Source organism: Ahaetulla prasina, chromosome 11, assembly GCF_028640845.1.
Source record: "Ahaetulla prasina isolate Xishuangbanna chromosome 11, ASM2864084v1, whole genome shotgun sequence".
Classification (NCBI taxonomy): Eukaryota; Metazoa; Chordata; class Lepidosauria; order Squamata; family Colubridae; genus Ahaetulla; species Ahaetulla prasina.
In genome coordinates this window covers 13,288,076-13,300,647 of record NC_080549.1, presented here as the reverse complement: position 1 = coordinate 13,300,647, position 12,572 = coordinate 13,288,076, and the positions used below count along the sequence as shown (strand labels likewise).

At 45.8% G+C, this 12,572-nt stretch overlaps 1 protein-coding gene across 1 annotated transcript in view; it reads right to left on the bottom strand.

Annotated features, from left to right (window-relative positions):
- The window catches only part of AIFM1 (apoptosis inducing factor mitochondria associated 1), a 33,179-nt gene that overhangs the window by 11,724 nt on the left and 8,883 nt on the right, over positions 1-12,572 (bottom strand). Inside the window, exons 5-12 of the mRNA XM_058197174.1 lie at positions 11,470-11,588; positions 11,087-11,217; positions 9,898-9,988; positions 8,431-8,515; positions 6,643-6,719; positions 5,671-5,779; positions 1,777-1,884; positions 289-377 (exon numbers count right to left, since the gene is read on the bottom strand). Of these exons, the coding sequence (XP_058053157.1) occupies positions 289-377; positions 1,777-1,884; positions 5,671-5,779; positions 6,643-6,719; positions 8,431-8,515; positions 9,898-9,988; positions 11,087-11,217; positions 11,470-11,588 (809 nt within the window). The remainder of the gene's footprint in view (positions 1-288; positions 378-1,776; positions 1,885-5,670; positions 5,780-6,642; positions 6,720-8,430; positions 8,516-9,897; positions 9,989-11,086; positions 11,218-11,469; positions 11,589-12,572) is intronic.

The window sequence follows — 12,572 nt, the reverse complement described above, 5'->3', positions numbered from 1 at the left end:
TCTCTCGGGGGCACACTGAGAATATATGTGCTGAACAAAACTCCGCATTGGCGACAGGAACGGCATCCGGCCATTAAAACACTCCTCTAGCTCCATTCAGTTGCCCGGACTCCACCCTTCCAGGGATTATGGGGTCATTAAAAGATGTTGATGATGATTGGCGGTTCATCCTAACTGCCTTTGCTATTTTCAACAGCTCTACTGCAGCTAGAGCTGGAAGATTGCTATGGCCCACCAACCTTAAGGTCTTTAGTTATTCTACTTCAAGTGTTATTTTGCATTACTCACTTTCCTTCCGTCCTTCAACTGTATGAGCAGCCGATCCCCGGCTAAAGATACTGACTTCACAACAGCGTTGGGCATGACGTCGACCCCCTCTGAAAACAGAAAGGCAAGAGAAGCTGCAGTCTTAGGATGAAGAGAAGCAGCCGGCTGACATTATCAACCACTACAACCCAGTGGTGAAATCCAAACTGGTTTGCTACCAGTTCACTGGCATGCGCACTACGCACCAAACACGCACTCTGCGCGCACAGGCGCAATACATGCCAAAGGGTTTGGGAAAGTAAGTAGAACAGTGGGAGGGGGGGGAATCAGCTGTGCCAGGCGGTTTAGCTTTGCTAAAAAGCAAGATTTCCTGCTTCCTCGCTGATCGTTGGAAATTGCGGTTCGGAGGAACAGGTAGCTTTCTTTAACTACTGGTTCGCCCAAACTGGTAACTTTTTAAACTGCCGGTTCAATTGAACTGGTAGCTTTTTTTATTACCGGCTCGCCCGAACCGATAGTTTTTATCACTACCGGTTCGAACCGGAGTGAACTGGTAACATTTCACCTCTGCTACAACCTCTCTACAAGGAGAAACAGGGAGGCTTTGGGGGTCTCCTGCTAGCAGGCAGCCACTCATTGCAGCCCAGCTCCTTGTAAGAAGACAACCACGAAAACAGTTGACCTAAGTCGCCCTCCTTTTATGCAACTGGTCCTCAAAAGATATGTCGGCAGCTTACCCAATATGTATCTGCTTAGAAAAGACTAGTCAACCATTCTTTTTCAGGAGCAAAACTTTTTTTAAAAAATTGTGAATTTTTGAGAGATGCAGGAGCATAGCCATGGTGTGTTCATGACATCAGTGTTGGCAGAGCCCAACTTTTAGGTTTACCATCTCGGTGCAGTGATTATTTCCCTTAGAAAACATGACCCGTCTGCGCCAAGGAAACACAGAAGGTATTTTACACACAGCATTGTGGTTCATCCTAGGAGGGGTGCGGTGGCTTAGAGGTGGAGCTCTCCCCTCACAATCAGGAGGCAGTGAGTTCGATCCTAGGTAGAGGCAGATAGTTCTCTCTCGGGGGCACACTGAGAATATATGTGCTGAACAAAACTCTGCATTGGCGACAGGAACGGCATCCGGCCATTAAAACACTCCGCTAGCTCCATTCAGTTGCCCGGACTCCACCCTTCCAGGGATTATGGGGTCATTAAAAGATGTTGATGATGATTGGCGGTTCATCCTAACTGCCTTTGCTATTTTCAACAGCTCTATGCAGCTAGAGCTGGAAGATTGCTATGACCCACCAACCTTAAGGTCTCCAGATGAAACCAGCCTGGAATCTTGGTAGAGAAGGTGGGTGGTGGCAACTCTTAACCACAAAAGCAAAGGGCAGCCTTGAAACCAGGCCAAGCCAGCTGAGACCCTCCCGTTTGCCAAAAAAAAAGGGGAAAAAAAGCCCCTAGTAGTACTAGAGCAGTGGTGGAAAAGAAAGTCATCGGCAGTCTCACCTTGCTTGACTTTGTTAGTGGTCCAGTCGCTCAGGTATTCAGGAAGGACTCTGCCCATATTGCCATTCTCTGGGAACATCTGGATGACCTCAAGGCCCTTCGACTGCGCTGCAAAGGGAAGGGGAGAGCTTAGGCTGCCTACTTGATTTTTCTGGGAGTGATTCAGTTCAGTCTGGAATTTGGGCACCAGGAGCTTCCATGGACCCTGCAAACATGCCTCTCGTTTAACAGACGGTCATTACTCGGCAGAAAGTAACCAGGAAAAAGCTCTTATGCCTGTGGATGCCCAGACTGAGTTATGTCATTTGCAGACATCTGGAGCAGGACTCACCAACCTTTCGGACCTCAGGGACCACTAAATTCATAATTTTAAATCCCGCGGACCACTAATATGATCTGCCTTATGACTGGCTGGGTGGGCGTGGCTAGGTGGTCAATGTCTGGATGGGTATGGCCAACTCGATGTCACTCACGTCGAGGGGCGCATTGCCAGCCTCTACTAACCCCTCCCCTCCCAGCCACTCCTCGCCTCCCCGCCCGGGATCCTTAGGGCCCCAACAGGAAGCAGTTGTTGGAGCTGAGCAGCCACCACGAGAAAGAGTTGACAAAACAGCTCAGTTCAAATTGGATCTGATCAAGGAGGCTCAGCAGAAGCACCTCACTGAGGACTACGAGCATAGTCTTTCCAAACAGAGGGAAGACCTCTGGGAGTGCAAGGCCAGGTAGCAGCACCTGGAGGCTCAGTGGGCTGAGATGGTCAGCCAATTCCAGGCCATGATGCAGTCCCACTGGAACAAGGCCCTCCGGCTCTTGGCCACCAGCGGCGCTTCCCTCCAGCCTTCGCCCAAAACCCCGCACCAGGAGGCCGAAGCAGATCCAAGTTGGAATTTCCCCCCCTCCACCTACACAAAAAGACCCCGAAGGGGGAGACTCTCTGCAGCAACACAAACGTTCATTGCACATATCCGGCCCAGGGGGGGCATAGTTTGAGGACCCCTGATTTCATACAATATAAAAAATACAAATAATTTTTCTGCGGAGCACCAAAATTTTCTCGCGGACCACCAGTTGGTGATTGCTGATCTGGAGGACACTCGACATGTTTTGGCAGGAAAGGTGCAGACAAATATGCCTATTTTTTTTAACTTTATTGCTACTGTTTTGTTTTGTTTTGTTTTGTTCTGTTGTCTTTTTCTTTCCTCTTTTTTGATTCAACACAGCTATTGTGGCTTTTTTCTTGTTTGCTTATTGCTAGCTGCCTTGAAGTGAAAAAAAACAACCCTGAAGATCAGTGCAAATATACACACACACTAAATAAAGGCTAGACCACTGAGCGCCGCCCCCCCCCCAATGAATCCAAGTTGAATTGTTTGGAAACAGAAGAGTTTATAAAGTCAGCCAGTTGCCAGAGAGTACTGGTGTTTCTTTTTCTTTGGCGTCCAAGAAAACTAATGTGCTAGGCTGTAATAGTAAAAAAACTTGATTTATTTAGCTGGGTTAATGCCCGAGTACCAAAAATACATGGGAGTATGAATTCAGTATCTGAAGAAATGCCAGGTAATTTTTTTTAAATTTTAGAACTGAGCCAAAATTCAGGACTGAGGGAAAATCAAGAGGCAAAAGGACACACAAGTATTTCAAAATAGATTTCACCACACAGGGCAGCATTATCTGTTTAATAATAATAATAATAATAATGATGACGATGATGATGTTTTTGTTGTTGTTGTTTTATTGTTGTTTGTTGTTGTTATCATCATCATCATCATCATCATCATTATTATTCTGAATACAAACTGATAAAGTTTTGGAACACAATACCCCGGATATCACGATTGTGGAAAAGAAAAAAGTGTGGATAGTCGACATTGCTATACCTGGTGACAGCAGAATCGATGAGAAACAACTTGAAAAAGTCGCCAGATATCAAGATTTGAGAATCGAATTGCAGAGACTCGGCATAAACCAGTGCAGGTGGTTCCAGTGGTACTCGGCACACTGGGAGCTGTGCCTAAAGACCTAGGCAAGCACTTAAAAGCAATTGGCGTTGACAAGACCACCACTGGTCAGCTGCAGAAGGCCACCTTACTGGGATCTGCTCGCATACATCACGCAGTCCTAAACGCTTGGGAAGTGTTCGACTAGTGATCTGTGATACGAAATCCAGCATAGTTATCTCGTTTGGTGTGTATACTGTCATCATCATCATCATCATAATAGGAAGAAGAAGAAGAAGAAGTTGTTTTCAGTTTTTGACAACTGTGATATCTGGTGTGTTGTGTTCCAAGTGACGATCCGTCTGTATTCGAAAGTCCCACAAGATCTTCACCTTCTCATTTACTATAACTTTTTCCACTTTATGCTCCCATGACTTTTTTGGATACAGGTAAGTCGTATTTTTTACATAATGCCCAGTGGATTAATTTAGCAACTCGTGTCTAGCTTTGTAATCAGTTTGTGTGATTTTGCTGCATTCACATATTAAATGTGAAAGTTTCGACTTTGTTGTTGCAAAGTCGGTAGTTTGGATTGTCGGTGCATTTTTGTATCTTTGCTTTCATGGCATTGCTTGTTCTTGAGCAGCAAGTATTAAACCTTCCGTTTCTTTCTTGATGGTTCCCATCTTAAGCCATGCCCATTTAAAGTTGTCATCATATTTTCCTTCAATGTTTTTCAAGTGCTGTCCATGCAAAGCTTTGATTTTCCATCTATTTAATCTGTCATCCAGCTGTTTTTCTTTATATTCAGCCTTTGTTTCTGTTGTTTTTATAATGTTCTCCGTTTTCACAGCCTGCAGCAATTTTTCTGTACTTTGGTTCACATAATCATTCAAACTTCGTTTTTCTTCTTCTACAGTTTGATAGATTTGCAATAGTCCTCTGCCCCCCTATTTTTCTTGGCAGGTACAACTGGTCGATGTCACTTCATGGATGTAAAGCGTGGTACATATTCAAAAGTTTGCGCGTTTTCCAGTCCACTTTTCCAGTTCAGCCAAAGTCCAGTTGATGATTCCAGCTGAGTAGCGGATCACTGGAACTGCCCATGTATTAATGCCTTTAATTATGTTTCTAGCATTCAGCTTTGATTTTAATATTTTGCGGACCCTCCTGATGTATTCTCTTTGCGTTGACTCTTTGATTGTTCCATTCAAGATGTTATCTGCTTCCGATATGCCTAGGTATTTGTAACCATCATCCTTTGCTAATGCTTTTAATATGTTTCCACTTCCCAGTTCTATTCCTTCTATTTTTTTTTTCTATTTTTCCTTGCTCCATGGATAATATAGCACATTTTTCAAGTCCAAAGTTCATTTTGATGTCGCTGCTGAACAGTTGAATTGTGCTGAATATTGATTTAAGTTCAGTGGGGCTTTTCGCATACATTTTTAAGTCATTCATGTATAGTAGATGCTTTATCTTGCCATGTTGGCTTGAGATTTGGTATCCCAGTTTTGTGTTTCGTAGGATTATTGTCAGTGGAATTAATGCAATGTTGAACAGCAGTGGTAAAAGTCAGTCCCCCTGGAAGATTCCTTGTCTGATGTTGACTTCACCAATGTTCTCCCCATTTGCTGTTAGAACTGTTTTCCATTTTTGCATATTTGCTTTCAAAAATGTATTATTATTATTATTATTATTATTATTATTATTATTATTATTATTATTATTATTATTATTATTATTATTCACAATCATGATAGGTCATAGAAAATAAGAAGAGCTCTCTTCATTAAGATAATAAATGTTCCTGATAGATGTGTTGAAATTTTGTAAGATAAAACAAGGATTTGGATACATTTGAGGTTACTGGTTCCAATAACTTAATAAAAAAAAAAATGTAACAGCCATTTAAATTCAGGTCGTACAGCTGATCTTTCAAGGTGACCACACTCACCTTTTCGCCCCAAAGCACAGGCCAACTCACTCCCTAGGAAACCACCGCCAATAATAGTGATTGATTTGACTTCTCTGGAAATTTTCTCTAGTGAACGGAAATCCTCAATCTGCAATGAAATTGTGTGAATTTGTATTAGTTTTTCTTCTTAATCGTCAGGTTTAATAAAATTCCTTTTTTTTTTAAAAAAAAAAAAAAAGGAAGGACAGAAACATGCCACAGGACAGATGGGAGAAACAAATTTGCCTTCTTAGACCCGCTGAGATCTCTGAAAAATCTGCTCTTTTTGGTTGAATATTTCATAGAATAGCTGTACTGTCAGAGTATATTCATGAACTGGAATGGGGCATAACAACAGGTCAACCAATGAGGGCTGTTTGGTAACTGAAACATAGTATTTGTTGTATGGGACCATAAGAGACAGTTTGGAGCCTGGGCGTGGCTTAACTGTTCTGTATAGAAGCTTCAGGGGACTAGCTTCTCATTCTCCTCCATTTTGCTTTCCATTTGCTCCATTTTGCTTTCTCCATTTTGTGCTGTGTTTGTACTTGCTATTTTCTTTTCTTTTTGTATCTTTTATGTACACTGAGAGTATATTCACCAAGACAATATGCACCAAGTCCAATCACCCTTGGCCAATAAAAAATTCTATTCTATTCTATTCTATTCTATTCTATTCTAATTCTAATTCTAATTCTAATTCTAATTTACAACGGGGGAAAACCTACCATGGTATTGTATATAAAGACATTTTCTTATGTAGATGAATCCTGCAGAATTATTTAACTGTGTGCCTGATTGTGTGTCCTGCAAAGTACTGTGACACATACTGTATTTTTTTCTCTTTCTGCTCATTGAAATGTAGCAACCAGCCAAATAACATATAAATGAAATCAAAAACTCTGTTCATTATACACTTATGAAATTAAGAGGTAGATGATCCCAAACAATAAAGGTACCTCCTCAGATTACCTTCCTGAAGAGCGTGAGCCTCTTTTCCACCTCCTGACCTCCCCTCTCAAGCACAGGAAGGTTCCTTGGAGAACCACCTAAGAACAGAAGGTAGAATAAGTTCACATCTGGGCTTCAGATCAAAGCACTTCACCAAGAGTGTCTCTCGCAGTGGTGAAATCCTCCGTGATTGCCAACTGTTCGCTGCCTGCACACCAAACCACACACTGCGCAAGCACAATACGCACCAAGTGCATGCTTCACGCAGAAAAAGGAGACTTAACAAAGTAAGTAGAAGAGCGAGGGGGGTGAACAGCTGTGCTGCGTGATTTAGATTCGTATATTTGCTTTCTAGCAAATATAAATCGCGTGGCACAGGTGATCGTCGGAAATACCAGTTCAGACGAACTGGTAGCTTTTTTTAACTACCAGTTCGCCTGAACCGATAGCTTTTATCACTACTGGTTCACCCGAACTGGTGCGAACCAGTAGCATTTCACCCCTGGTCTATAGCAAATGGAAGTGAAACCAAAACAATTATGCACAATTATGACATCACATAACTGTAACTACAGGCAGTCTTCCACTTATGACCCATTCAAGATGGTTCAAAGTTATGACAGCCTCAGGAAAAGCGACTTCCGTCTCAAAGTTATGCCCCTTGCAAACCCCCATGATCATGTGATCGCAACTTTGAGGCCACCGCACTTGGCCGCCGGCTTGTGTTTAGATATTTGCGGCATCTCGTGGTCACCTAATCAGGATCTGCAACTTTCCTAACCAGTTTCCGACAAACCAGGTCAATTGAGGAAGCTAGGTTCATTAACAACTCTGTAATTTGCTAAATGAACATTGTGATTTGTTTTAACAACCTTGGTTAAAAAAAATAGTCATTAAAATTGAGTCTGGTCATGTGACGACTTGCCTTGCCACCATATTGACTTATGACAGAAATTCCAGTCCCAATTCTGGTCGCAAGTCAAGGATCATCTACAGCATTTGTCCCTACTAGGTGTGCCTATGATATCCCCTCTCCTTCCCCCCTGTCGTGTCCCAGTCCTCCGCTGACGGTCGGGTTGGGGAAGTCCGTATCAGGCGTGTCTCTGCAGCTCTGCTAAAGTCCTAGCAGGCAGGCAGGAGACCAGGAAGTGACTTCAGCAATATAAGGTAGATTTTGCCTGACTCAGAGAATGCCAGAAAGCAGATCCTTTATATAGACCATGGGGTGTGGCTCCATGACTCAGCACTTATCCAGGCCTGCCCCTCCCTTCCTTCTGTTGACGCCGCCTATCAATTCTCCTGAAGCGAGGGTCGCTCCAGGCTCCAGCTGTTGATAATTGACCTTCCCCAGGCTCACATGCTGTGGGGGAGGGGGAGGGGTCTAGTTGCTCCGTTTGCCTGGGCATGGAGCCAGGGCTGGGGGCTGGAAGCACTTCTTCTTCCTCGGCCTGTCTGGGCATGGTGCCAGGGCTGGGGCCTGGAGGCATGCCAGGACATTCCTCAGAGTTCGGAAGGAGATAAGACGGGCCTGGCTGCGGGGAAAACGAACGAGACACAACACCCCCTCAAAAGGGAAAGTCCTACTAGACTGGAGTGCCTTAGAACAGTGGCCCCAACCTTTTGAGTACCAGGGACCGGTTCCGTGGAGTTTTTTCCGTGGACCGGAGTGGGTGTGGTTTTGCGTGCTGCCTGCATCCCACAGATGGGGCTTCACTTGTTTCTGGTACCGGTCCACGGCCTGGGTTGGTGGTCCCCTGCCTTAGAAGCCCGAGTGGGGGAGGAAATAAAGTCAACCTAGTAGGCCCTCACCTGTAGCAATTAAGCATTTGTCATAGGCGATCTGCAGGTCGTTGTCAAGTTTCACAGTGTTGCCTCTGACATCCATATGGACCACCTGCAAATCAAACAAGGCTCCTGTTTCTCTGCATTCAGAATGACTCTCCGCATCTCTGGAGCAGAGACAGAGCTCATCCCTAACCAGGACTGGACCAATAAATCTAGGCACCCACGTCAAAGCTATAAAGAGCATCGACCCCCACCTCTGTCAAAAACATTACACGGGTTAAGTCGCAGTCACACACAGCCATAACGTAACCGAGTTAGCTTTGACTGAATATCTTGGGTGGACCTATTGTTGTGGCCTGTTAGCCCTTGGCCCTTCCAGCAGATGACTCAGAGGAGGAGATGGAGGCGTGGGAGTCAGGGTCAGCATCAAGGCAACCTGAGAGCTCCAAGGGGGAAGAGGGGAAGGAGCTGGTAGAGAGACAAAGGCAGAGCCTGGGCTGTCCGTCAGCCCTCAGATGGAGAATCAACAGCCCCCAGGTCTGGAGGTGGCTGATGAGGAAGAGGAGGAACAGCTGGGTCCAGTGCCTGACGTGCGGATGTGCAGAAAGCAGAGGAGAGAAGAGCAGTGGAAATCTATGGGCCGATCCTTGGGATGGAAGAGCCACCGCTGCTAGCAAAGCCCCACCCTAGTTCTGAGGATAAAAGGCAGGTGGAGGAGATGAATAAATGGGACAGACAACTATTCATCTTCTGGACTTGTTAGCCTGTGAGATAAACTTTTTGCTGGGGCTGCCAGCACGCCTAATCAAGGAACCTTTTGAGTTCACGTCAGAGGGTTTGTCGTGTTTGGGGAGCTGAGTCAGAACACCTATTTACTGCGATTTATACAGAAGAGTTCATGGTTCAGTGCTGGGCCACTGAGGCTTGCTCAACTAATTTTGGTTTTGTGCCATCTGTGCTCCTTTTCACCAAATCAGAACAACTGTCCTATCAGAGTAGTGTTACCAGGGATGGCCAGAAAGTATTTATGTTTTTATGTATGGTACACTTTGAATGTTTTGGCTGTCCTTGCATGCAGAAAGAAAAGTGAACGGGACAGTGTGAAAATCGGTTACAAACCAAAGGCAGTTGAAGTTAATAACAGAATAACAGAGTTGGAAGGGACCTTGGAGGTCTTCTACTCCAACCCCCTGCTTAGGCAGGAAACCCTACACCATTTCAGACAAATGGTTGTCCAATCTCTTCTTAAAAACCTCCAGTGTTGGAGCATTCACAGCTTCTGGAGGCAGGTTGTTCCACTGATTAATTGTTCTCACTGTCAGGAAATTCCTCCTTAGTTCTAAGTTGCTTCTCTCCTTGATTCGTTTCCACCCATTGCTTCTTGTTCTACCCTCAGGTGCTTTGGAGAATAGTTTGACTCCCTCTTCTTTGTGGCAGCTCCTGAGTATTGGAACAGGTAGCATTAGCAGTTCTGATCCTTGTTCCACTCACCTTCCTTCCACTGAGGACGGCTATTCCACCATTCTCTACAAACATCAGGTCGCGAGGGGATATGTAGAAAGAGGGTGGCTGGAAGTACACGCTGCAGGGAGGAGAGGAAGGAAGGGAAGTTAAGAGGAAGAAAAACAATGACTTTGTGAGCAACCGCTGCGATATTTTTTTCGGTGAAGCTAGGTGTCGTATCCCACTCCTCCACTGACGGCCGGGTCAGGGAAATCCGAATCAGGCTTGCCTCTGCAGCTCTGCCCAAAGTCCTAGCAAAGTCCTCAGAGCAGGCAGGAGACCAGGAAGTGACTTCAGCAAGATAAGTTCGACTTTGCCTGACTCAGAGACTGCCAGAAAGTAGCTCCTTTATATAGGCCATGGGGTGTGGCTCCATGACTCAGCACTCATTAAGGCCTGCCCCTCCCTTCCTTCTGTTGCCTCCGCCTATCCAATCTTCTGATGTGAGGGTCACTCCAATCAGCAGCTGTTGGAAGTAAACTTTCCTCAGGCTCACATGCTGTGGAGGAGGGGGAGGGGTCTAGCTGCTCCGTTTGCCTGGGCATGGAGCCAGGGCTGGGGCCGGGGGGTGCTCCCTCCTCTGCAGCTTGTCTGGGCATGGAGCCAGGACTGGGGCCGGGAGGCATACATTCCTCCGTGTTCGGGAGCAGATAAGCAGACCCCGGCTGCGGTGAGAGCGGACAAGACACAACACTAGGAGTCACTTCTCGCAATACAGCCCCGTCTTCTCTGAGGATTCCTGGATGGCGGTTTTAAACTTGGGCATCCCACGACTGCAGGTAGTCCTCGACTAACAACAACTGAGCCCCAAAATATCCGCTGCTAAGTGAGGCAGTCGCTAAGGAGGCTTTGCCCCATTTTAACAACTTTTCTTGCCACGGTTGTTAAGTGAATCTGCCTTCCCCGTTGACTCTCTGCTTGTCGGAAGGTCACAAAAGGTGTTCAGGTGACTCCGGGACAGCGCAAGCCTCATAAAACAGGAGTCAGATGCCAAGTGTCTGGATTTGGATCGCGTGACCATGGAGGTACTGCTATGGTCATACATGGTGAAAAATGACCGTACGTCACTTTTTTCAGTGTCGTAGTAACTTTGAACGGTCACTAAATGAAGGACATTAAGTTGAGGACTGCCTCTATCATTTTGGACTGATAGGGGAGGGAAAAGCCAAAAGCCCACCTCCGCTCCTTGCCGTTCCATTGCTTGAACCGCAAAGTTTCCGTCACATCCGCGTCTTCAGAAAACCAAAGCTCCTTGGACAGAGGAGGGCGCATGTAGGGCAGCTCAGGGTCTTCGGACACTATTAGCACCTGGAGTGTGAGAACGCAACAACACGCCATTCAACACCTCGACCAGCCACAGAAATGAGGACCCAGATTGTTGGGGGGGGCAATAAGTTGACTTTGTAAATATACAAATAGAATGAGACTATTGCCTTATACACTGTAAACCGCCCTGAGTCTTCGGAGAAGGGCGGGATATAAATGTAAATTAAAAAAAAAAAAGCCACCAAGTAAGAGTGAGAAACTGGGGTGGGTGGGTGGGTGGGGGTGGGGGCTTACCTGAGCCCCAGGATCTCGAGCCCGGATGGATCTGGCAGCAGCAAACGCGGCGGTGCCTCCCCCAATCAGCAGGAAAGGAACATGGGGCGGGACTTCCGGACGAGGGCCTGCCGGTACGGCTGCATGAAGTAATAAAATTATCCTGAACAAAACTGAATTCTTCACTTTCCCCCCCAAAAAAAGGGAAGGAAGGGAAGGCAGGAAGGAAGGAAGGAAGGGAAAAGAAAGGCGGGAGGGAGGGAGAAAGAGAGAGACAGACAGAGAGAGAGAGAGAGAAAGAAAGAAAGAAAGAAAGGAGGGAGGGAGGGGGGGAGAGAGAGAAAAAAAATGAAAGGAAGGAAGGAAGGAAGGAAGGAGAAAGAAAGGAGAGAGGGAGAAAGAAAGGAGGGAGGGAGGAAGGGAGAGAGAAAGAAAAAGAAAGAAAGGGAGAGAGAGAGAGAGAGAGAAAGGGAGGGAGGGAGAAAGAAAGGAAGGAGGGAAGGAAGGAAAGAAGGAAGGAAGGAGGGAGGGAGGGAGGGAGGGGAAGAGAGAGAGAGAGAGAGAAAGAAAGGAAGGAAGGAAGGAAGGAAGGAAGGAAGGAAGGAAGGAAGGAAGGAAGGAAGGAAGGCTGAAATTTCTTGTCTTCCTGCTAGGAAACAGCTAAAATTGCTTTTGTTTTGAGGGCTCCTTGGTATTCTTTGAGACTGTTTTTTTTTCCCCTTGCAGACTTTTCATGACCCAAACTAGGTAACCTCATCAGTGCAAACCATACCTTCCTTCTAGCACTGATGAGGTAACCTAGTTTGGGTAAGGAAACGTCTGCAAGGAACCAATGAAGCTCAGGGGGGGGAGAGCACTAAGGACCCCTCCTTTCAACCCTGAGCTACAAATATTCTCTTTTGATGTTCTCCCTGCACCAGAGACAAGAACCACTTGCCTCTAAGTCCACCTGCACTGCACACACATTTTTTAGGCCTTTTGCAATCCAAGGCAAAGAACAAGTACCGCATTTCCCATTCCGCAATAGATCGGGTTGGCAATTCAAGCTGATTTCAGCACTTGCTAGAATAGAATAGAATTTTTATTGGCCAAGTGTGATTGGACACACAAGGAATTTGTCTTGG